Here is a 26098-nt window from a genome sequence, read left to right as displayed (position 1 = left end):
GTCCCTTGCAGAAGGTTTGGAAGGAAGTTGAGACGAGGTCTACAGAGTGAGGCCTGACAGAGTGGTGAGGACATGCACATCCTTGTCTGACAGGGTAATGAGGTTGGAGAACTCCCCTGAACTGAAGAAGAATTTGGAGCCACAAGCTGGTTAGGAAAGTGGGGTTGGTCTCCAAACATCTCTCTTAATTTGTGTGGTCATGGCAAATGTACCTGCTGCTGTAGTCTCCACAGAGACATTTACACTGCACATCTGTTTCTCAGCTCAAAAGCCCCTCTGTGCATATCGGGAGCATCTGGAGGTTCCGATGGAAGGAATGCACAGACGACTTATCCACTGGTCCCATCAGACATCTGTCTGCAGAAGAGCCTTCTGTTCCTACATTTCCTTCTTAAGTTCCCTCAAAACTCAGAAATAGAGATTTTCAGTCCTGAAGATATCCCTCACAAGATTATTCCAAGTCATCCTCAAAGCAGGCAAACAGGACGAAGATGTTTTCCCAAAGTCCACGGAGGTCTTCGAAACAAGGGGCTGAAAGATCACATGGCTTGTTACCGCTGTATGAGAACAGAAGAGAGGGAAGCAGGAGGAGGCCATTTGGCCTTCACACCTGTTTGTCCACTCAACAAGATCCTGCACTAACCACGCATGCCTAGTTTTCTTCGTAACTAATTTGCTCCAGGAATAAACATTTTTTTGAAGTAATAACCCCCTCTTCTGAAGATAGGAGAGCTCCTTTGTGGCATCAAAGGTTCATCTGCAGTAATAAATGCTGTGTGGAGTAATGAAATTACCGTAGTTCAGCTGTGGTGGTAAATACTCTACTGTGACAGTGAATGGAGACTGTAGAGGTAGTAAGAGTCTCATAATGTAACCTCTCTGTTCTAATAAACTATTCTTATGGATTCTGAAGGTCTCTAATTGTGGGCCTTCTCAATCATTCACTGAGACTCTGCAGTCAGCATGCAGATTTGACTCCCAATACACAAAGGGACAAATGAATTCTGTCATGTTTCCCTCCATTCATTCCTTGACTCTGAGGTAATGGTGAACAATGCAGACCCACTGCCCCCACTGGATCACACTGCAACTAGCCTTACCTGATTTCGAGCTGAGTCTTTGTGGATGGGGTCCTCTGCAGCCAGCGCCACACTGCTGGCTGCAATCACCAGGAGGATGCACATCTCAAAGTACCGCAGGTTGACAATGAAGTGGCATGCCCTGCGGATGCTGACCAGGGATAAACAGTCATTGAAGAGATCCCCTGTGCAATCCCAGAGTCATTCAGCATGCGGCAGATTCTTCAATCCCCCCATTATCCAACCATTTACACTAATCCGAGGCTCATGGATTCGTACTGAAAGGAACTAGGCTCTTCGGCCCATTCATGCTGACCCAGTTGCCCTCCTGCACTTGTCCCATTTGCCTGCTTTTGACCCATGCCCCTCTCAACCATTCCTAATCATGAATCTGTCTAAATGTTTTTTTAAACGTCATCATGGACCCCACCTCCATCACTTCCTCTGACAGTTTGTTCCACACATCCTCTGTGTAAAGGAGGTGCTCGTCTTAAAATCTTTCCCCTCACACCTTAAGTCAATGCCCTCTCTTTTTAGACTCCCTGCCCTGGGCAAAAGGCTGTAACAATTTCTCTTATCTATGCCCCTCATGATTTTATAAACCTCAGCAAAGTGTGTCGTTAGCCTCCTATGCTCCAGGGAAAAAAAAATCCCAGCCTATCCAGCCTCTCCTTATAAATCATCCTTATGAATCTTTTGGCACCCCTTTCAATTTCATTACATCATTCTATAGCTGGGCGACCAGAACTTCACATGTCAATCCAAGTGAAATCGCAGTCATGTCTTATCCAGTTGTAACATGTCATCTCACAATTCCTGGACTCAGTGCCATGACCACTGAAGGTATTGTAAGGGTGCCAAATGCCTTCTTTGTGAATCTTGTTTGATCCTCCCCCCTCATTCCCAGACTGATTCCTGGGATGGCAGGATAGATGTATGTGGAGAGATTTGGCAATTAGAGTTATATTCACTAGCATTTAGAAGAATGAGAGGGGATCTGGAAAAAAAACAACAAAATTCTGTCAGGACTAGACAGAGGATATGCTTGGAATGATGCAGGCAAACCCCCATCCAGATCAAAGTTTAAGGAACCAGGATAAACCGTTTGAGACTGAGATGAGAAGCAATTTCCTTTCACAGAAAGAGATGAATCTGTGAAATCCTCTACAACAGAAAGTACTTAAGAGTATTGTGTTTAGCTGGTCACCTCATTACAGGAAGAACGTGGAAGCTTTAGAGAGGGTGCACAAGAAATTCACCAGGATTGGAGATGAAACGTTAACTGAACTAGGGGTTTTCTCTTTGGAGCATCTTAATTGAGTTGTACAAGATCATGAGAGGCATAAATAGGGTGGATAGCAGCACCCTTTTCCTAGAATGGCAATGGCCAACACCAGAGGACATTTGTTTAGGGTCAGTGGTAGAAGGTTTAGGGGACATGTCAGAGATATGTTTTTTTTTAAAAAAACACAGAGTGGTGGGTGTTTGGAATGCATTACCTGGGTGCTGGTACAATGGAAACATTTAAAACACTCTTAGATGAGCACATAGATGTAAGAAAAATGGAGGTTCTGGGCATGAGGGAGGGAAGGTTTGATTGATGTGGAGTAGGTTTATATTAGTTGGCACAACATCGTGGGCCAGAGGGCCTGTACTGTGCTGTGTTGTGTTCTAAGCCAAATGAGTAAATATATTTAATAAGGAAATAATGTTCTTCAGACCTGAATGATCAAGGTATATAGGAAGAAAGCTGAACAAAGAAGTGGATTTAGATGATAAGCCATGATTACATTGAATGGGGGAGGAGAGTTGAAGAGCTCCTCCTGCTCCTGTATTCTACATTGTTGTGTGTCCACAACAGAGTTTGGGGTAGAAACCCTGAGAAAATCAAGCTAGAATCCTGAGCCATCCCTCTCCAGAACCCAGACTGCTAAACCCGAGCTTGGTGACCACGTGGGCTGCTTTCTCCTGCGTGGTGGCTGGAGTTGGAAGAACTCCACTGCACTTCTGATTTCTGCCTTATAGATGAAGCTTTGATATGCCAGGAGGTGGATATCTAGCCACAGCATTGAGACAACTAGCTTAGTTGAATATCTATTCATGGTGAAAGTGTAGGTTGTGGACAGTGTGGGCAATGTTCATTATAATGCAATTCAATGCCAAGGATAGGTGGTAGGTCGCTTTGGGAGACACCATGACTCATGTTCCAGGACACCTTGCCATCACTGGCACCATCCTCAGGAATGTCCTCTCAGTGAGGTATTTTTACTGCCCCTGCTGTTGCCCATTACATTCGATTGTGCAACTTGTTACCATACACTAGGGTTATGTGGGTTTCATTGGAAGGGGTGGATCCTCTTGTTGACCAGCAAGTATCGGAGAAAAGCTCCACCTTGCTCATTCATCACTTTTAGCATTTGGCAGTAAAACATGCTTTATCGTGGCTGCCAATTCTTTGTCTATCTCTTCCCAGAGCCTCTGATTTAGGTTTGTTTTGTGGTTTCCTGCGTTCCAGCTCAGCTGGCTGACATCTCTGTGGCATCTGCTCAACCAGAAGCACCATCACCTCTGACAATGCCCCAGGACGCTGCCGAGAACTGTCCATCTCTCTCTGCCCCTCACTGCAGGCTGAAGAGAGCAGGGTACGATGACCCTTCCACTCTCCCTCCTGAAACGTGTGACCTGAAACCAGAGGTGCGCAGGAGAATGCCGATTCTGGAATCAGAGACAGCAAACAATCCCGAGAAGTCAACAATTTCTCTCTCCCACAAATGCTGCCTGACCTCTAACAGTGGCGTAGCGGGGAGGGGGGTTGCAGAGGAGAAACCGCTCCCCTGAACGCATTGTTCAAAAGTGGCGTCTTTTTCAACTGTGTGAGGTGGGACATCAGCGCATCACAGAAGTTGGGGTGAGGGGGAGTCACGTGATGGAGTAGTGGCCGGACGGTGAACTCTAGCCCTCTCCAGAAAAGTCGGGAAAAACAAAGGAAAACACAAAGGCACAAAAATAAAAATTAAAGAAAAGTGAATATAAAGGTGGAAAGAAGATGGCGACGAAAAAAGAAAAATCAAAATCAACGGTAAGAAGAGAGGAAGAGAAGACAACGGAAGAAGAAGGAGAAGGCCTTACCTGCTCGAAGAGGCCCGTGGTGGAGAGAGAAACCCGCACCCTCAGGTCGGTAAAAAGTGGACTACAAAAATGGCTCGCTGAGCCGAGTAAAAGTGCGCAACCGCGCATGCGCGAGGAGTCACGCATGCGCGGATGCGCATGCAAAAAAACACACCGATGAGAGGGGTGACCAGCTGGGGAGTCGATCTCCACAGCGGCAATGACAGCTGCAGAACACCTGCAGCAAGAGGAGAACATAGAAGACAACGAAAACAAGAAAGAAGAGAAGAAAAGGGCAACAAAGAAACAACAGATCGCCAACCCAGAGGAAGAAGAAGAGGAAGAGGAAGAGTACAGTGAAATAGAAGAAGAAGGGAAAGGCAAGATAAAGGATATACTTTCTCTTATTAAAGAATACATGGAGTCATTTAAAGAATGGCAAGCACAAGAATTTAATGATTTAAGAAGAAGAATAAACAATACAGAAGAGAAAATGAATAAAATAGATATGACCTTAACAGAAATGGGAAAGAAAATGGATAAGATGGAAGAGCGGGAAGCAGCAGTAGAAATGGAGGTAGAGGAGTTAAAAAAGAAATTAGAGGAATCTAATAAAAAAGTTATAGAGACACAAGAACTACTAGCTCAGAAAATAGATATAATGGAAAATTATAACAGAAGAAATAACATAAAGATAGTGGGCCTTAAGGAAGATGAAGAAGGCAAGAATATGAGAGAGTTTATAAAAGATTGGATCCCCAGGATCCTAGGATGTCCAGAATTATAGCAAGATATGGAAATAGAAAGGGCACATAGAGCATTGGCCTTTAAACCACAACCACAACAAAGGCCAAGATCTATTTTAGTAAAATTCCTAAGATATACTACAAGAGAAAAGGTACTGGAGAAGACAATGGAAAAAGTAAGAGAGGGCAACAAGCCACTGGAGTACAAAGGGCAAAAAATCTTCATTTATCCAGATATAAGTTTTGAACTCCTGAAGAAGAGAAAGGAGTTCAATACAGCAAAGGCGATTTTATGGAAGAAAGGGTATAAATTTATACTAAAGCATCCAGCGGTATTGAAAATATTTATTCCAGGACAACAAAACAGACTATTCTCGGATCCAGAGGAAGCACGAAAATTTGCAGAACAATTACAAAATAGACTGAGGGATGAAGACGTGTAACGAGAGTACAAAAGACTGAGAACTAAAAAGACACATTAGTTTTGAACTCCTGAAGAAGAGAAAGGAGTTCAATACATCGAAAACGATCTTATGGGGAAAAAAAAACTATTCTCGGATCCAGAGGAAGCAAGGAAATTTGCAGAACAACTACAAAACAACCAGAGAGATGAAGATATGTAATAAGAGTAAAAATGACCACGATTTATATGTATGTGGGTAAAGAGGTATATGTGTGTATATTTATAATGTGCATACATGAATGTATCCGTATTTAGAGGAAAATATAGATAGTATAGACAAGAATTAATAAGGGAAGGAAATGGAATAGAGGGAATAAGGAGGGAACTAAAAGAGTGACCTTTGTTACATATGAAAAGTGAAATCTTTTCTGGGGGGGGCTGGGTGGGGAGGAGTTGCGGTCACTGCAAAATCAGCTGACGCTTGCGAGTGAATTCGCAAATCCAAATGGATTTGTCCGACAAGGGATAAAGGACAACTCAGGAGGGGAAGGGGAGATTGGGGCAAAAGAAGTTTTAAATAGGAGAATAAGGAAAATGTTTGATGTTTTAGGAATGTTGTCTTATAAAGGGTTCAAAACAAGAAAACAGAAATGGATAAGAAGGAAAGGTAATGATGGAGAAACGGAAAGGGAAGATAAACAAAGTATAAAATGGCTACGTTGAACTATATGACTTTAAATATTAATGGAATTCATAACCAAATTAAAAGGAAGAAACTGCTAAATTTACTGAAAAAAAGAAAAAAGTTGATATAGCATTCATGCAAGAAACACATTTAACTGAATTGGAGCACAAGAAATTAAAGAGAGATTGGGTAGGACATGTAACAGCAGCATCGTATAATTCAAAAGCAAGAGGAGTAGCTATATTAATTAGTAAAAATGTGCCATTTAAAATAGAAGAGGAAATAATAGATCCAGCAGGGAGATATGTAATGATAAAATGTCAGATACATTCGGAGTTTTGGAATCTACTCAATGTATATTCACCTAACGAAGAAGATCAAAAGTTTATGCAAGATATCTTTTTGAAGGTAGCAGATACGCAAGGGAACATACTAATAGGAGGGGACTTCAACCTGAATTTGGATTCAAATATGGACAAAACTGGGAAAAAAATTAACAGAAAGAACAAAGTAACCAAATTTATAATTAAATCGATGGAAGAAATGCAACTTTTGGATATATGGAGGAAACAACACCCAAAGGAAAAGGAATATTCATATTACTCGGCTAGACATAAAACATACTCAAGAATAGACCTATTTTTGTTATCAGCTCGTATGCAAGATAGAGTAAGAAAAACAGAATATAAAGCTAGAATACTATCGGACCATTCACCCTTAATATTGACAGTAAAGTTAGAAGACATCCCTCCAAGAATGTATAGATGGAGATTAAACCCCATGTTACTTAAAAGGCAGGATTTTAGAGAATTTATTGAAAAACAAATAAAAATGTATTTTGAAATAAATACGGAATCAGTGGAAGATAAGTTTATACTATGGGATGCAATGAAAGCATTCATTAGAGGGCAAATAATAAGTTATGTAACCAAGATGAAGAAGGACTATAACCAGGAAACAGAGCAGTTGAAAAGGGAAATAGTAAATATAGAAAAAGAATTAGCAATGAAGGAAGATACAACTAAAAGAAGAGAATTGGTGGATAAAAAAATAAAATATGAAACACTACAAACATATAAAGTGGAGAAGAATATAATGAAGACAAAACAGAAATATTATGAACTAGGTGAAAAAACGCACAAAATCCTAGCATGGCAGCTTAAGACAGAACAAGCTAAGAAAATGGTATTGGCATCAAGGAAAAAAGACAAACAAATTACATATAATCCAAAATAAATTAATGAAAACTTTAGAGAATTCTATGAACAATTATACCGAACTGAAAACGAAGGGAAAGAAGGGAAAATAGATGAATTTCTGACTAAAATTGAACTACCAAAACTACAAATAGAGGAACAAAATAAATTAACAGAACCATTTGGAATAGTAGAAATACAAGAGATAATAAAAAAAATTACCAAATAATAAGACACCAGGAGAGGATGGATTCCCAATAGAATTCTACAAAACATTTAAAGACTTATTAATTCCGCCCCTCCTGGAAGTAATCAACCAGATTGATAAAACACAAAGCTTACCAGATTCATGTAAAACAGCAATAATTACAGTAATACTAAAGCAAGGGAAAGATCCACTCTCACCAGCATCATATAGACCAATATCTTTACTTAACACAGATTATAAGATAATAGCTAAACTATTAGCAAACAGATTAGCAGAGTATGTACCGAAAATGGTAAATTTAGACCAAACTGGATTTATCAAAAAAAGACGCACAACAGACAATATTTGTAAATTTATTAACTTAATTCATGCAGTAGAAGGGAATAAAGCACCTACAGTAGCAGTTGCTTTAGACGCAGAGAAGGCCTTTGACAGAGTAGAATGGAATTATTTGTTCAAAGTATTGCAAAAATTCAGTTTACCGGAGAAGTATATTAATTGGATTAAAGCATTATATAAGGGACCGTTAGCGAAAGTGACAGTAAATGGACATGTATCAAAGCAATTTAACTTAAGCAGGTCAACACGGCAGGGATGCCCACTATCACCTTTATTGTTTGCGTTAGCTATAGAACCACTAGCAGAATTGATAAGAACAGATAATAATATAAAAGGAATAAAAATAAAAGACAAAGAATATAAAATCAGTTTATTTGCGGATGATGTTATAGTGTACTTAACAGAACCAGAACTATCAATAAAAGAATTATATAAGAAATTGAAGGAATATGGAGAAGTGTCGGGTTACAAGATAAACGTAAATAAAAGTGAAGCAATGCCTATGAATAATGCGGATTTCTCAAAATTTAAGAAGGAATCACCATTTAGATGGCAAATGCAAGCAATAAGATACCTAGGTGTACAAATAAACAAAAATCTCGGCCAACTATATAAACTCAATTATTATCCACTAATGAAAAAATTACAGGACGATTTAGAGCATTGGAAAGATTTACCACTAACACTAATAGGAAGGATAAACTGTATTAAAATGAACATTTTTCCAAGGATATCATACTTATTTCAGGCATTGCCAATACAACTGACAGAGAAATTCTTCAAGGAGTTAAAGAAAATAATAAGGAAATTTTTATGGAGAGGGGGGAAACCGAGGATAGCACTAGATAAGTTAACAGAATGGTATAAACAAGGAGGCTTACAACTGCCAAATTTTAAAAATTATTATAGAGCCGCACAATTAAGATACCTATCAGATTTTTATCAAACAAGGGAAAAGCCAGATTGGACGAGATTAGAATGAGATAAAATAGGGGAAAAGATACCTGAACACATATTATATAAATGGGATGAAAAATTGGTACAACATAGAAGTTCTCCAGTATTACATCATCTCCTCAATATTTGGAAGAAGATTCATGTAGAAAGAAATAAAACAAATTATCAATTACCAAAACTAATATTGACGCAAAACAAGTTACTCCCTTTTACAATAGATAACCTTTCCTTTAGAGAATGGGAAAAAAAAGGGATTAAAAGAATAGAAAATTGTTTTTTAGGAAATAGATTCTTATCCTTTGAACAAATGAAAGATAAGTACAATATAACTCAAGATACAGTGCTGGCATATTACCAATTGAGATCCTACTTGAAGGATAAATTAGGAAGCAGCTTGAGTTTGCCAGAGGGAAGTAACCTTGAATATGTGATTACAGATACAATGTTAATCAAAAGATTTATAACAAATATGTATATTAAACTGCAAGAAAAGGAGAATGAGGAAACAAATGGTAAAACTAAACAAAAATGGGAACAAGATTTAAATATAAAGATAAAAAAGGAAACATGGGAGAAGTTATGCTCCGGAACGATGAGAAATACAATAAATACGAGGTTACGTATGATACAATATAACTGGATACACAGGCTATACATTACACCTCAAAAGTTAAATAAATGGGACCCAACAGTATCTGATAGATGTTTTCGATGTAAAAAAGAAATGGGAACAACAATTCATGCAATCTGGACATGTGAGAAAGTAAAAAAATTTTGGGAAGATCTAAATCGGATATTAAATAAAATAACAGAAAACAATATACCAAAGAATCCAGAGATCTTCCTCCTAAGTAACATAAAAAACAAAGAATTTGGAATTGATTTGGAGGATGCACAAAAAAGATTTGTTAAGATAGCTCTAGCCGTAGCAAAAAAATGTATTATGTCAACCTGGAAATTGGAAGATAATTTGAAAATACAACAATGGTATATAGAAATGAATAAATGTATTCCATTGGAAAAAATAACAAATAGTTTAAGAAATAATATTGAAATATTCGAACAAATTTGGGAGCCTTACATTAAATACAATAGCGAAAACCTACCGGGGACAGTCATTACCTAAGTTAACGGAAGGAAAAGGAAATGAAAAGAATGGACTCAGTAGAATTTCTGGTGTATTTTTATTGAATGACAACATTGTCTGACTGATTTAATGTATCCTAGAATGTATACCTTAAATGGACGGGAGGGGAGAGGTAGGGAGGGTGGGATGGGAGGAGGGAGGGAGGGGGGAGAAAATGGCACTGTATATGTGTGAAAAGTAAAAAGTGTGTACCATGGTTAATGTGATTTATGGTGTGAAAAATAAAAAATTAAAAAAAAAAAACAAGAAACAGAAGTTGGGGTGAGAAAGAACTGCACATTCACCCACATCCACTGACTTGAAATGTGCTCCAAGGCACAGTGGCTGCACCCTCACTCAGTAAGTTAAAAAAAAGCAACCATGTTAAATATTGCAGGAAACTGAGGACCTTTTTATTTTCCCTCTAAATGAACTCTGATTTATTCAACGACTTTTGCCCTGCATGGCCTTGTTTATTTATGCGCGAAGACTAGCTGAAGTTGTAAAAGGAGGTTCCAGCTCAACAGAATCCTCGGTTTCAGTCAACAGGACCTAGAGTCCATGGGTTGTGCCCTGGCACAGTCCCAGCTCCACTCAACGAGGCACATGTTGGCGGCATTGGCGAAAAAGGATATAACCAGGAAGAGGTGTGAGGATTAACAGCTCCTATCATCTATTGCACAATTGACATCAGTCTCAGCACAAGGGATTTTTCTAATTTATATAATCAGTTACAGAATTAGGCTCATCTCAGTTTTGAAGGCATTCCTCGTTTCTTCCCAATGCATTTCTCCGTGTTTTACTTGAGTTAAGATTATCATTCATTTCACGAAAATGTTGTGCACATTGTAAGACTATGAAGACACATGTGGTTTGAGATTTCCCCTCATTTATTCACAATTCATGTACGTTTAAGGATGGGACTAATCTCCGTTTATTTCTTGTGGAAGTTTTCCAAGTTTACTTCCATTCTGACCGACAGAGTGTCCCTCCCTATGCCCCCCCCCCCCCACCCTAATGCCACTGAAAAATCAGTGTGGCTTGCCATTCAACCACTGACTCACCATCTGGTATGGGTCATGGCACGTTTTTTATGTGCTCGCTCCCTTTATGTTAGAACCTAGCTACACTTCTGACTACTGAGTGTTACCAGCATTTTCTGCATTTTATTCTCTCTGCATCTGGTGTGTTGTGCTCTTGGACACCTGGAGTGGTAAGGTGTTTGCGGAACTTGCGTACTCGATCAGCCAGGTTGCTATTTTCACACCCTGATGTGGGTTCAAATCACGGTGACCTGCATTTTGCAGCAAAATTGCAGTCATCTTGTCTGCACAATAAAGAAGAATGCTTCAGCTGCTCATCATTCATCTTCTCTTTTCAACCTTCAGCAAGAGATATTGGACCAGTTAAAGGAGTTGCTGCACAACCATCTCACCTGGGCACCAGTTGAATTGGAGGTGAAGCTCTTTCTGGAGCTGAGATAGATGGACAAAATCGACAAACCCTCCCTCTGCTCTGATCCATCTTCCCAGAGCAGCTGGCTTCTGGAATCATGGCTTCTAAAGCACAGGGACAATGATAAAGGTCTGGGCCAGATTCCAGTGACAGCCACCTTCACAGCCATAGTACACAAACATGCTGGAGGAATCCACCATCAGTGGTCAAACTTAACAAATATAACTCAGGCAGCATTTACTCAAAGCAATCGGCAATCAATGTTTCAGGGCAGAACCCAGATCAGGCAAACATCTGAATAAAGACCTCCCAGTGGCCAGTCACTTCAATTCTACTTCCCATTGCTGCACCCACAAGTCTGTTCATGCCCTCATGTACTGCTAGGTTGAGCCACATGTAAATTGGAGGAACAACTAGCAATCCACCTTAGCAGGCTCCTACCAGCCCACATTAATACCAACTTCTTCAATTTCCATTAACCTAAACCTTCCTCGCTTCCCCAATCCCTTTGTCTCCCATCCTCTCATTCCCCCACCTGTCATGCACACCAGCTCCCAACTCCTTCCCTTTTTCCTCCTGTCACAGAGAATCTCAGCCTTCTACCCCCCCTCCTCCAATCATCTCTCAGCTCTGTTCTTTTTTGCTCCCCCCACCTGTATCCACCTAATCACCCATTCGCCTGTGCTCCTGCCCCCCACCAACTCCACCTCCCCTACCAACTCCCCCGCAGACCCACCCCTACCACCTTCTTATTCAGGCCTTATTTTTGGCATCAGCTCAAGCCCGAAATTTCAACAACCTTCTGCCTTCCTTGGATGCTGCGTGACCTGTTGAGTTCCTCCAGCACTTGTCTTCACCGCACAAGACCCCAGCATCTGCAGGCTCTTTGTTTGCCACCTTAATAGCCTTATTTGCTTAGTCTTCGCAAATACTTTCAGATGTCAGAAATGGGATAATATTTTCAGGAGGCCTGCTTTTCCCTTCCCAAGTTCATTGCTCAGATTAAAGTTGGGGAAATTAATTTTCAATCAGCATGGGCTTACACATGTGCAGGATATATGCCAATCACGCAGGAAATGATGTGACTTACGGGTTAGTTTTGCGGAACAGGAACATGGAGGTGTACGGTATGATTGCTTTGGATTTCTTCTCGTCCTCTTTCACCGAACTGTTGCTGCTGCATGCATTTCCTGCAAAATGAACCCGAAACGTGCATCAAAATCAAATGGGTGAGGTCTGTTTCACTCCAAGCGAAGAATGTTTTGCAAGGAAGGCTCTGCCCAGTAATCACTAACGAGGCTTGGACCTCAGCAAGATGCCCGTAATTTGCACTGATGGCTACAATATTGTATTTTCATGTGTCAATCTATGCTCTAAGCTCATCCACTTTACTTACCATGTTCCTTGCATTGAAATATATACACGAATGTCCCCCACATTCACTCCTTTGATTACCATCTACTTTTACTACCCCCTCTCCTTCATTAATTTTAACAATCTGATTTCTCTCTTCCTTCAAACCTAGTTGTCCTTCTACCCTAATCTCCATACTTTCATTCTAATTCCCACCCCCTTGCCAAACTAGTTTAAACCTTCCCATTCAGATCTAGCAATCCTGCCTGCCAGGATATTGGTCCCCCTCCAGTTCAAGTGCAGCCCGTTCTTTTTGTACAAGTCAGACCTTCCCCAGAAGAGTTCCCAATGATCCACAAATCTGAACCCCTGTCCTCTGCACCAAGTCTTTAGCCACACATTCATCAATCACATCTTCCTATTCCTAAAGGCAGCAATCATGAGATTACCACCCTTGAGATCTTGCTTTTCAACTTCTTCCCTAACTCCCTATATTCTTTCTTCAGGACCTCATTCCTACTTCTATCTATGTCTTTGGTTCCCATGTAGACCACGACATCTGGCTGCTCACCCTCCCCCTCCAGAATGCTGTCAGAGATATCCTTGACCCTGGCACCTGGGAGGCAACATACCATCCAGGAGTCTCGATCTCATCCAGCAAACCTCCTATCCACTTGTCTATCAATGAGTCCTCAATCACTATCACTCTCTTCTTCTGTTCCCCCCCTTCCCTTCTAAGATGGGGGGTCAGCCTCTGCACTGGAGACATTACCACCTCGACTTGTCACTTGTAGGTCCCCATCAACAGTATCCAAAATGGCATACCTGTTGTTGATGGGAACGACCACAGGGGTACTCTGCACTGTCATAGGAACATAAGAACATAGGAAGTAGGAACAGGAGTAGGCCAAAAATGGCCCATCGAGCCTGCTCTGCAATTCAATACGATCATGGCTGATTTAATTTATGACCTAACTCCACCTACCTGCCTTCTCCCCATATCCCCTAATTCCTCTATCATAACATAACATATATATATAACATAACAATTACAGCACAGAAACAGGCCATTAGGCCCTTCTAGTCCGCACCGAACCAAACACCCCTTTCTAGTCCCACCTCCCTGCACAATGCCCATAACCCTCCATCTTCTTCTCATCCATATACCTGTCCAACCTTTTCTTAAATAATACAATTGACTCCGCCGCCACTATTTCTCCCGGAAGCTCATTCCACATGGCTACCACTCTCTGAGTAAAGAAGTTCCCCCTCATGTTACCTCTAAACCTCTGCCCCTTAATTCTTAACTCATGTCCTCTTGTTTTAATCTTTCCTCCTCTTAACGGAAATAGTCTATCCACATCCACTCTGTCTATCCCTTTCATAATCTTAAATACTTCTATCAAATCCCCTCTCAACCTTCTACGCTCCAAAGAATAAAGACCTAATCTGTCCAATCTCTCCCTATACTCTAGATGCTTAAACCCAGGTAACATTCTGGTAAACCTTCTCTGCACTCTCTCCACTCTGTTTATATCCTTCCTATAATTAGACGACCAGAACTGCACACAGAACTCCAAATTAGGCCGCACCAACGTCTTATACAATCTCAACATCACCTCCCAACTCCTATATTCCATGCAATGATTGATAAAGGCCAGCATACTAAAAGCCTTCTTCACCACCCTATTCATGTGAGTTTCTACCTTCAGGGAACGATGTACCGTTACTCCTAAATCTTTCTGCTCTTCTGTATTCATCAATGCTCTCCCATTTACCACGTATGTCCTATTCTGATTCTTCTTACCAAAATGAAGCACCTCACACTTATCAGCATTAAATTCCATCTGCCATTTTTCAGCCCACTTTTCTAAGCAGCCCAAATCCCTCTGCAATCCTTGAAAACCTTCTTCATTATCCACTATTCCACCTATCTTAGTATCGTCTGCATATTTACTAATCCAATTCACCACCCCATCATCTAGATCATTCATGTATATAACGAACAACAATGGGCCCAATACAGATCCTTGAGGCACACCACTGGTCACCGGCCTCCAACCTGACAGACAATTATCCACTACCACTCTCTGGCCTCTCCCTTTCAGCCAATGTTCAATCCATTTGACTATCTCAAAATTTATACCTAAAGACTGCACCTTCCTAACTAACCTTCCATGTGGTACCTTATCGAAGGCCTTACTGAAGTCCATATAGACAACATCCACTGCGCTACCCTCATCCACATTCCTAGTCACCTCTTCAAAAAATTCAATCAGATTGGTCAAACATGATCTTCCTCCCACAAATCCATGTTGAGTGCTCTGATCAGACCCTGTCTATCCAGATGTTTATAAGTACTATCTCTAAGAATTTTCTCCATTAATTTACCTACCACAGACGTCAAACTTACAGGCCGATAGTTGCCAGGCTTCCTCCTTGAACCCTTTTTAAATAACGGAACCACATGCGCAATGCGCCAATCCTCCGGCACTATCCCCATATCTATTGACATTTGGAAAATTACCGCCAGAGCCTCTGCTATTTCCTCCTTCACTTCTCTCAATGTCCTGGGGAAGATCCTGTCTGGTCCCGGAGACTTATCCACCTTTATATTCTTCAAAAGCCCTAAAACTACACCTTTTGTAATCTCTATATTCCCCATATTTACCCAATTTGCTTTTTTTTATCTCACATCTCCCAATATCCTTCTCCTTAGTGAATACCGAAGAAAAGAAACTGTTCAATATCTCCCCCATTTCTCTAGGCTCCACACACAGTTTTCCTCTCTGATTTTCTAAGGGACCAATTTTGTCTCTAGCTTTCCTTTTACCATTAGCATATTTGTAGAACTCTTTTGGATTAGTTTTCACCCTGCTTGCCATAGTTTCCTCGTACCTTCTTTTAGCTTTCCTAATTCCTCTCTTAAGATTCCTCTTACATTCAATGTATCTTTCAAACATCTCCTTAACTCCATGCTTCTTATATCTAATGTACGCCTCCCTTTTTCTTCGAACCAAGTTTCCAATATTCCTTGAAAACCACGGCTCTCTCAAACCTTTTGCCCCTCCTTTTAACCTAACAGGAACATAAAGCTTTTGCATTCTCAAAATCTGATCTTTAAAAATTTATCTAACTGAATTTTAAATATGTGTAATGAAGCAGCCTCAACCATTTCCCTGGATAGAGAATTCCAAACATTCGCTACTCTCTGGGAAAAAGTATTTTTCCTCATCTCTGTCCTAAATCTATTCCCCCCGAATCTTGAGACTGTGTCTTCTCGTTTTAATTTCCCTGGCCAGCTCAAAAAACCTTCCTCCATCTATCCTATCCATACCTTTCAGAATCCTATATGTTTCTATAAGATCTCCTCTCATTCTTCTGAACTCGAGCGAATTCAATCCTAGACGATTTAATCTTTCATCATAAGTCAATCCCTTCATCCCAGGGATCAACCTAGTAAACCTCTTCTGGATCGTCTCCAAAGCCAGTCTATCCTTCCTCAAATATGGAGACCAGAACTGGACTCAGTGTCTACCAGACAACTGCATCTTCCCTTTCCCTCTCGTGACAGTCACCCAGCTACCTGCCTTCTGAATTATAGGGGTGACCATCTCCCTGACACTCATGTCTGCCACTACCTCTGCCTCCCTCAAGATCTGCATTTCATCCAACTCCTGCTCCAGTTCCCTAGCTTGGATTGTAAGAAGCTGCAGCTGGATGCACTTTCTGCAGTTGCAGTCATCAGGGATAAGCATGCGGTACCAGATTTTCTACATCCCGTAAACAGAGCAAGCCACTGCCCTAGCTGACTCCATTATTTAATTAAAGGATTAAACTACCTCACCTGGCCTTACTCCTCTCATAGCAAGCAATGGACCAATTCCTGCTCGCTGAAGCCTCTTGAACTAAAGCTTCAAGGCTCCACCTCTACACTGAGCCAGTCACACACTGAGGCTGCCTCTTTAGCTACCCCTCCTTTTATTGGTCCCTGCTAATTACTCCCACAAATCAACTCTTAATTGGCTTAATTCTTTGCCCTCCATGCCATTTTTAAACTCAATACTCCAACTGATGAAGGCCAATGTGCTGAGAGCCTTTTTGACCATCCTATGTGACACCAGTTTCAAGGTACTATGTACCTGTACTCCAAGATCCCTTTGCTCTACAAGACTTCCCAGATCCTTACCTCCCAAAATGCAGCACCTCATGTATCTCTGTATTAAGTTCCATCAAATATTCCTCTACCTCCCTTGCCCAAGTGATCAAGATCCTGCTGCAATTGTTGGAAATAGTCCTCACTTGTGAACTGCACGGCAGCACCTGCCTCAGCAGAGTGATGTGGAAGATGAGTATTTGTGGCTGCTGTTCTTGAAAGCACAGAGGTCCAGAGATGGGACCCACGTGCATGTCGTCAGACCAGGTATCGCTGGGGATACTGGGACCTACAGTGCATGAACGTGCCAATAGCAAAGAAGTGTAGAGTCTGAACTTTGCGAATGACCATGCAAATCTCTTGGTGAATTAGTGCAGTGCAGAAAATCGCTGGAGAAACTCGGCAGGTCATGCAGCATCTGTAGGAAGTAAAAGGCAGTTGACATTTCGGACCTGAGCTCTTCTTGAATAATAAAAATAAAATCAATCCCTCTACTGCCATTAACTCAGCCCTCACCCACATCTCCTCCATTTTCTGCACCTGCCCTGGGCTCCTCCACTGTGCCCCCTCCCCCACCCCTACTTGATGCAACAAGGACAAGGTTCCCCTCACCTCTGCATTCAACATATCATTCTCCACAATTTTCGCTATCTATAAAAAAACATTTCTGAAGAAGGCCTCAGGCCCAAGACTGCCTTCTATTTCCTATGGATGCTGCTTGACCTGATGAGTCTCTCCATCACTTTTGTGTACTGTATCAACCCGAGCATCCACTTGTTTGTCTTTCTTGGTGAATTAGTTCAGAATTGGACAATAGCACTTAGCGGATGGCTCTGTGAGTCTCATTGCAATGCTGAGAGCAACAGTGAGAACAGTTCTGGGAATGAAAATTACTGTTGTGACATTTCAAATTACAGAGTGGCCTGAGATGCTGAGAGGATAACGGAGATCATTGCAGCACATGACATGGTTGTCACTGTGAACCGCAGATTCAGGCCCCAGAGTGAATGAGGTGAAATGGGTTGAGAGAGAGAACTGGGCCATGTGGTGTTTTGGTGTAATGGGGTGACACAGTTTGATATTGTGACTGAGGATTACACTCAGACAACAGTTTCTGATACAAACCTGTTTTACAGAAAGACATTAAAAATCATAAAAATAGTGATACCGAGAATACAGGGACATTGAGAACAACAGCAGGGAATGAGAACAGTTTGACTTTTGGTGGAGGGTAACACTGAGAATAAGAGGGTGACCCAGAGGACACCACATGGCACAGAGAATAACAGTGTCACAGAGAGGAACAACTTGACATTGGGAACAGCAACAGGGAATGAGAATAGTTCGGAGGGGGTTACATTGAAAATAACAGAATGACACAAAGAACACAGACTTACACCGAGAATAACAATGTGACAGTGGAAACACAGTATGACACTGAGAACAACAGGGTGATGTTGAGAAAAGCAGGGAATGAAGACAATATGATGTTTGGAAGAGGGTAACACTGAGAACACACTGATACTAAGATTAACAGTGTGACAATGAGAACACAGTATGACTCTGAGAGTAGTGTGACACAGAACTATCTGATACTGAGAACAAGCATGTGACACCAGAACAAGGAAGAACCACTGTGCACCCCTCTGTCCCCTGATGATCCCTTACTGTCAGTATCCGAAGATGATGTGCAGGCTGGCTTCAGGAGAATGAATCCAAGGAAAGCATCCGGTCCTGATGGAGTACCTGGCTGAGTACTGACAACTTGTGTTGATCAACTTGCTAATGCATTCACGGATATTTTCAACATCTCACTCTGGCAGGGCATGGTACCCATCTGTTTGAAACAGGTGCCAGTCATACCAGCGCCCAAGAAGAGTATGGTAACCTTTCTAAATGACTACTGACCAGTGGCCTTCAAATCCACAGTGATGAAATGTTTTGAGAGGCTGGTGTTGCAGCGCATCAGTTCCTGTCTGAGCAGTGATATGGATCTACTCCAATTTGCCTACCTCAGCAACAGGTCTATGCCAGATGCATCTCACTGGCTCTATGCAAAGCCCTGGAATACACGGACAGCACAGATGCAAACATCGGAATGCTCTTTACTGATTATAATTCGGCATCCAATACCATCATTTCCTAAAAACTGATCAAAAACTCCAAGACCTGGGCCACAAGACCCCACTGTGTAATTAGATCCTGGATTTCCTCACCTCCAGACCCCAATCAGTGTGGAATGGGAAGAACATCACCTCCACAATCTCCATCAGCACTGGAGCACCAAAGGGCTGTGAACTTAATCTCCTGCTGTACTCACTTTAGCCTATGACTGTGTGGCTTGGTATAACAACAACATGGCGATATCATGGTAACAGGCTCTATAAAAAGGAGCAATGAATCAGCTTGCAGAGGGAAATTGAAAACCTGGCTGAATGGTGTACTAATAATAATTTCTCACTCAATGTCATCAAAACTAAGGAGCTGATTGTGGACTTTCCGAATGGAAAGCCAGAGCTGTACAATTCAGTGATCATTAGGGGATCACAGGTGGAGAGGGTGAGCAAATTTAAATTCCTGGGAGTCACTATTTCGGAAAACCTTTCCTGGACCCAACATACTAATGGCATCGTGAAGAAAGTACGTCAGCACCTCTACTTCCTCAGGAGCTTGCGGAGGTTTGGTATGACATCAGAAACCTTGGTAAACTTCTAAAGACGTGAAGTGGAAAATGTGCTGACCAGCTGCATCACAACCTGGTATGGGAGCACCAATACCTCTGTGAGGAAATCCCTGCAAAATGTAATGACGTAGGCCAGTACATCACTGGCAAAATTTTCCCCACCATTAAGAAAGAACGCTGCCGTCGGAGAGCAGCAGCAATGATCAAGGGTTCACTCCATCCAAGACATGCTTTGTTCTCTCTGCTGCCATCAGGAAATAAGTACAGGTACCACCAGGTTCAGAAACAGTTGCTACCCCTCCAGTATCAGACTCCCAAACAACATACTCAATCAGAGATTCATTTAAGGACTCTTACTGAATTGTTTTTTCTGTATTGCACGGTTAGTTTGCTTACATTTCTTTTGTTTTTGTATACATTATCCTTTTCTTGAGTACAGTTTGGACTACTGATAAGTAGAAATTCTGCCTGGCCCGCAGGACAAAGAATCTCAGGATTTTATGTGATGTCATGCTTGTACACTGAACTTTGCACTGAGAACATAGTGTGACATAGAACACTGTGACATTCAGTGTGGCACTGAGAACAACAATCTAATACTGAGAGCAACCTGACACTGAGAACAACAGTGTGATACTGAAAGCGCAGCACGTCATTGAGAATAAAGTGCTCAAGAACCATGTGCATTCGGAACAATGGTGTAACAAAAGAGAGCACTGTGTGACTCTAAGATCAACAATGGCAATGAGAACATTGAAATTACAAGAAGAACAATGAAGCAACTGTAAATAGCAGTGGCATTGACAGCAACAGGGTGACATCACAAATACCAGAGTGACTAAGAACAATTAAGATTAGCAGTATGACATTGAGTACAACAAGCGACATTGAAAACAATGGAGTTCATTGAGAATAACAGCAGTGTTGAGAATAACAATGCACAAATGTGTTGGAGAACTGAGCAAACCACCCAGCATCCATAGGAAGTGAGGGCCCAGGTCCGAAACATTAATTACCCTTTACTTCCCATGAATGCTGAGAGATCTGCAGATTCCACCCCCACCCCGGCATTTTTGTGTATTGCACTCAAGATTTTCTTGTTTAACTCTTGAGAATTAATAGCAAGACATTGAGAATAACAGCAAGGTGTTGAGAATAACAGGAATACATTGAGAATAACAATGAAACTCTACAGTGACTGCGATTATAGTTAATAAACAAAAGTGCAGGAGAAACTCAGCAGTCCTATAGTGGCCATAGGAAGCAAAGATATATAACCCATGTTTTGATCCTTTCGTCAAATTACCTTGATTAGTAACAGGAAGACATTGAGAGCAACAGGAAGACATTGAGAGCAACAGGAAGACATTGAGAATAACAGCAACATTTTAGTGAGTGACAGTATCAGTGAATGAGGGTGAGAAGTACAGAGGTTGACAATTGCAGTGAGTGAACGTGAGAATTACACCCTGGCACATTGTGAATTGCATGGTGTGGTTATGTATGGCAGAGTTTTAGATTGAGATATTGAAGGAAACAATCGAACTTCCACATTTTGAAATGCGAATGGATCTTCGGGAACACAAGAGACGCAGGATGCAATGAAGACCAATTTTAACAACTGCAGTGCCTGGCTTTTAGAAAGAATGCCCATGACATATCATCTCTTATTGGTGGTTTGTTTGTTCAGGAAAGATTTTGCTATTCACCAATAAAGTGCAATGGTTTTACCCTCATTTTAAACTGGAAGGATTGACTGAATTGAGCATCTTTGCATTCAGTGTTGCTCAGAGTGTACACCCATGAGCCCAATTATAACCTGGATGGGTTCAGGCATACAGGAGCTCATTCTGACACCCAAAGCTTAACATTTTTGGTGGAGTTATTTTTTGGTGGAGTTACTTCTGTCACCATCAAATATCTGCAATGTTTTCTCTGTCCTATCCCACCTCCAATACCATTGATGTTCCTACCTGGTGTGACAAGGGAATCCATGGGTGTCTCCGTGTTCTCACAGTCCACATCAATTTCTGTCTGTTCCTGAGTCTTATCCTGCTTCGTGTCCCTGGTACCAGTGGTCAGCTCTCTGTCTCCTGGAGCTGCCTGCTGATCCAGTTGCAGGTTTAACCAGCTGCTTTGTTCGTTGACCTGCTCACTGGTGTTTGCTCTCTCCTCTTTTCCATTCTCAGGTATCTTGCCACTCTCCTTCTCCAGATTCCCCCCGGATGGATCTGTGTCCACACCAGCAGCTCGAGTCGTTGAGCTGCTTAAAGACATTTGCAGAGAGATGTGTCGATTATTCAATCATCCTCTCTTTCCCTGATCTCCTGAGAGACTCCCTCACTTTTAGGACACAGAACGGCCCACTATGTCTGCTCTGAACATGATGCCCAAGTTAAACTAAATTTCTGCTGCTTGCACATGATACTCCATCCATTCATATTCATGTGTCCATCGAGAAAGTTCTTAAACATTACTATTGTATCTGCTCCCACCACTACTGCTGGCAGGCCATTACAACCCACAACTCTGTGTAAAATGTCTACCCCACACATCTCTCTTAAACCTCCTCCCCTTCACTTTAAACACATGTCCTCTAGTGCGTGACACCTTTTCCCTGGGAAAAAGATTCTGACTGTCCACTCTATCAATGCCTCAATGATGTGTTCCCTCAGCCTCCGATGCTCCAGAAAAAAAACCCCAAATTTTTCCAACCTCTCCCCATAACTAACACCCTCCAAGCCAAGCAACATCCTGGAAAACCTCTTATGTTCCCTTTCAAAAGCCTCCACATCTTTCCTGTAATGGGGCAACTAAAACTGCACACGGCATTCTAAGTGCAGTTGAATCAAAGTTTTATAATCGCTGCATCATGACCTCCTTAACTTTACACTCAATGCCCTGACTAATGAAGCCGAGCAAACCACACACCTTCTTTACTAAATGTGTGGCCACTTTCCATGAGCTATGAGCTTCAGATAACTCTGCACATCAATGCTTTTCAGAACCCTGCCGTTAATTGTATGAATTCCCCTTACATTTAACCTCCCAAAATAAGACCTCACACTTGTGCAGATTGAACTCCATCTCCCATTTCTCTTCCCACATCTGTAACTGAGCTACATCCTGCTGTATTCTTTGATACCCTCTGCACTGTCCACAGCTCCACCAATCTCTGAGTCACCTGCAAACTGACGAACCCATCACATGCATTTTCATCCAAGTTATTTATATACATCACCAACAGGGGCCCTAATAATGAACCCTGCAGAACAAACACTGCAGGTCTCCAGCTGGATAACACACTTTTACCAATACCCTATGTCATTTATGGCTGGCTAATTCTGTATCCAAACTATCAATTCAGCACAAGTCCCAAGCTTCTGCACCTTCTGAATCAGCTGACTGCGATGGACTTCGTCAAATGACAAAGTACCTCATTGTTGGCTCACTGCAAACTCTGAGCAAGCCAGAGTTGGAGACATGTTTTCACAGAGAAAAAGGGAGGCAGCTCAGAATTCCCATTCTTGCGTTTACAGTGAGAATAACATTTTTGACAAACATGAGAACAAAGTGGTAGTTCTTGTGGGAAAAAGCATGTTATTCATCAGTTGTGGTGATATTTTAAAGTAGCCAGGAGAGAGCAGTGCTTTGTAGATGTGAGCCCCAAAGCAATCTGGATCTCACCCCTCTAGATCTGGATAATTGAATAGGAAACCAGTGGCATTATGTCAGTATGCCACTGATACGAGTGTGATGTAACCCATAGAAAAGGACTTATTAAGTGATGAAAGGGTGTTATCAGATCAAAGGAATTGAATGAGGGGAGATTTGATTGAGGTATACAAAATTATGAGGAGCATAGATAAGCAAATGCAAGCAGGCTTTTTCCATTGATGTTAGATGAGAAAAGAACTTGAGGACATGGGTTAAGGGTGAAAAGTGAAAATATTTAAAGGAAACATTAAGGGCTACTTCTTCACACAGAGAGTGATGAGAATGTGGAACAAGCTGACAGCTGAAGTGGTGAATGCAGGCTTGAATTTGCCCTTTAAGAAAAATTTGGATAGGTACATGGGCGGGTTATAGAGGGCTATGGTCTGGGTCAGGTCAATGGGATGAGGCAGAATAATAATTCGGTAGGGACTACATGGGCTGAAGGGCCTTTTTCAGGGCAGTAGTGTTCTGTGGTTCTATGGAACCATTTGTGACAAGATTCCAGCAAGTTCATCCATGCTGGATCTCACAAGGATTAAAGAGAGAACTTTTGAAATGATAAACAACTGGGAACCAGTGGAATTGCACTGAGTGGTGAAGGTGAAAGGTGAGGTGGATCAGGCTTGGCTACATAGATCATTAAAGAAGGCTGAAGCAAGAAATGAGCATCAAAGAAGATGTTATATGGGTTGAAAGTCTCTCATCCAGCACCCTTGGGACCTGACTGGTGGTGCACAGCACAAAATCTGGACCACAGAACCAGTGTCCTGATCGTCTTCCTGGAGTTGTTTGGGTACATCCCTCTCTTCCCTTTTTCACCATTATCAGACTCCTAAATGAACCTCTTGCCAGTAAAATAAGGTTGCCTTTGCTCTGTCCTAAGCACTCTCTGTTGGTAATTCTCCACCGAGTGGGTACTGCTGTATGATGTGTAGGTTGATGAGCTGGATTGTTTGCAAAATGAATTTTCTCACTACAATAAACTTGAAATTTCTCCCGATGGGCAAAGGGGGGGCAGAGGAAGGGAAGGAAGAGGAGGAGAGAAGGATGAATGAGAATGTGGACAGAGGGAGGGCAAGAAAAAGGTGGGGAGATGGAGAGGATGGGTTATGGGAAGGAGGCAAGGAGGGAGGGCAAGTAAAAGGTGGGGAGATGGAGAGGAGGGGTTATGGGAAGGAGGGAGGCAAGGAGGACAAAGAGTTGAGGGAGAGGAAGGGGATGAGGGGGTCAAAGGATAAATATTGAGTAGAGGGAGATGGGAGAAAGGAGGGGAATGCATGGGAGAGAGGAGAAAGGAAGGAAAGAGTAAAGGGGGCACAAAACATCACAGTGGTCATGTTGAAGCTGCAGTGAGTGGATTTGGAAATGCAGGAGGTTGTGAGCATGAATTAAACAGAAAAGTCTGCAGATGCTATGCTCGAGTGCAACACCCAAACGTGCTGGAGAAACTCAGTAGGTCAAGCAGCATCCACAGGAAGTAAAGGGGAAGCAATGTTTCGGGCCTAAGCTTTTCATCAAGGGATGAGCAAAATCTGAAAACAAATGTGGGGGGAGGAAGGGGTGGGGAGAGGAGTACAGGCTAACAGATGAGAGGGTAGAAGAGAAAGAAGTTAAGAAGCAATAGGGGAGTGGGCAAAGGGTAGCTCATTGATAGGAGAAGGAAGAGGATGGAGGAGCAGGAGGAAAGGAGACAGAGGGATAGGGGAAGGGAGGGGAAGAGAGAGAGAGAGAGAGAGAGAGAGAGATGGGGAGGGATTTAATGAAAAGTGGAGGTCGATGTGAATGCCATCTAGTTGGAGAGTGCCCAGACTGAATATTATGTGTTGAACATAAGTTAGCATGAGGGCTGTTTAATGTGTGATCATTCATGAATTGTGCAGGTGGACAAGAATTGGACACTCTGTTCAGATGGTGCCAACCTTGAGTGGGGCTCCCCTTGCCAGGAGAAGGCCTTCATCTGCCCCTGTGCGTCCATCTCCTCGGGGGCCTGGGTGGGCTGGCCACTTTCCTGCTCTTCGCACAATTGCTGCAGCAGTCGCCCCTCCTTGTTCTTGCCTGGTCGACGGCTGAGGGAGGTCTCGGCGGCCTCCTCCAACCCCAGCTTTGCTTCTTTGTACAGAGACCTGTACCTCCTCCTGGCCCTGATCGGTTCGGCCATTCTAAAGCTGGCTCCGGCCTCCATGCTCCGGCCAAGCGCATGCCCCTGCTCCCCATTCACCTTGATGGAGGAGCTCCCCTTGTCCGAACCAGCGGGCTGCCAGCTGTTGCGGAGTGAGCGGCTCTTGAAGGCCTCTCGCCTGCCCAACTCCCCAAGTTGGCGGGACTCAGCGGCTTGCTGCTCAGCCAGCCTCCGCAGGCTTTCGGCCTCGAAGATCCTGGAGCGATGCCGTCGGTACCTGCTTCCCTCCAGACCCTGAAGTGCCTCGGTGAAGAGAGCCTCGCGGCTGCTCATCTGCATGCGTCTTCTCAGTTGACTGGTTCTGGCCTCCCAGATGGACATGTGCTTGTGTCTCCGAAATTCTCTCCTGGGATGCAAATTTAAAAAAAAGAATTCAATGACTGCACTGTAGAGTCTTAACAGCTCCTCTCTTACCTTTCACCTTACAGTCTGATATGGGCTAGTTTAAATTTACTTTTAATGACACAGAACAGTAGAAGGCTCTCTGGCCCATGAAACCCATGCCTCCCAATTACACCTGATTAATTACCTACCCCTGTATGCTTTTTGGAGGGTAGGAGGAAATTGGACCACCTGCAGAAAACCCAGATGGTGTCAGGGAGAACATACAAAATCCTTTCAGAGAACAGCACATTCGAACTATGGTTGCTGGTGCCATAATAGTGTTGCGTTTGCTTGTTCCCAGTCTTGTGTTCAACCAATATTCAA

At 42.4% G+C, this 26098-nt stretch overlaps 1 protein-coding gene across 4 annotated transcripts in view; it reads right to left on the bottom strand.

Moving 5' to 3' along the window:
• LOC138763427 (probable voltage-dependent R-type calcium channel subunit alpha-1E) overlaps nt 1-26098 on the bottom strand; it is a 252290-nt gene that overhangs the window by 81995 nt on the left and 144197 nt on the right. For 3 of the 4 annotated variants that reach the window (XM_069937538.1, XM_069937541.1, XM_069937539.1), the window contains exons 19-22: nt 25131-25736; nt 21468-21760; nt 12393-12492; nt 1101-1230 (exon numbers count right to left, since the gene is read on the bottom strand). In XM_069937538.1, coding sequence (XP_069793639.1) covers nt 1101-1230; nt 12393-12492; nt 21468-21760; nt 25131-25736 — 1129 coding nt within the window. The remainder of the gene's footprint in view (nt 1-1100; nt 1231-12392; nt 12493-21467; nt 21761-25130; nt 25737-26098) is intronic. The other variant, XM_069937542.1, reaches the window with a different exon arrangement.

This window comes from Narcine bancroftii, chromosome 5, assembly GCF_036971445.1.
Source record: "Narcine bancroftii isolate sNarBan1 chromosome 5, sNarBan1.hap1, whole genome shotgun sequence".
In the NCBI taxonomy this organism is placed as follows: Eukaryota; Metazoa; Chordata; class Chondrichthyes; order Torpediniformes; family Narcinidae; genus Narcine; species Narcine bancroftii.
The sequence above is the reverse complement of the archived record's forward strand: the minus strand, read 5'-3'. Positions and strand labels throughout refer to the sequence as shown.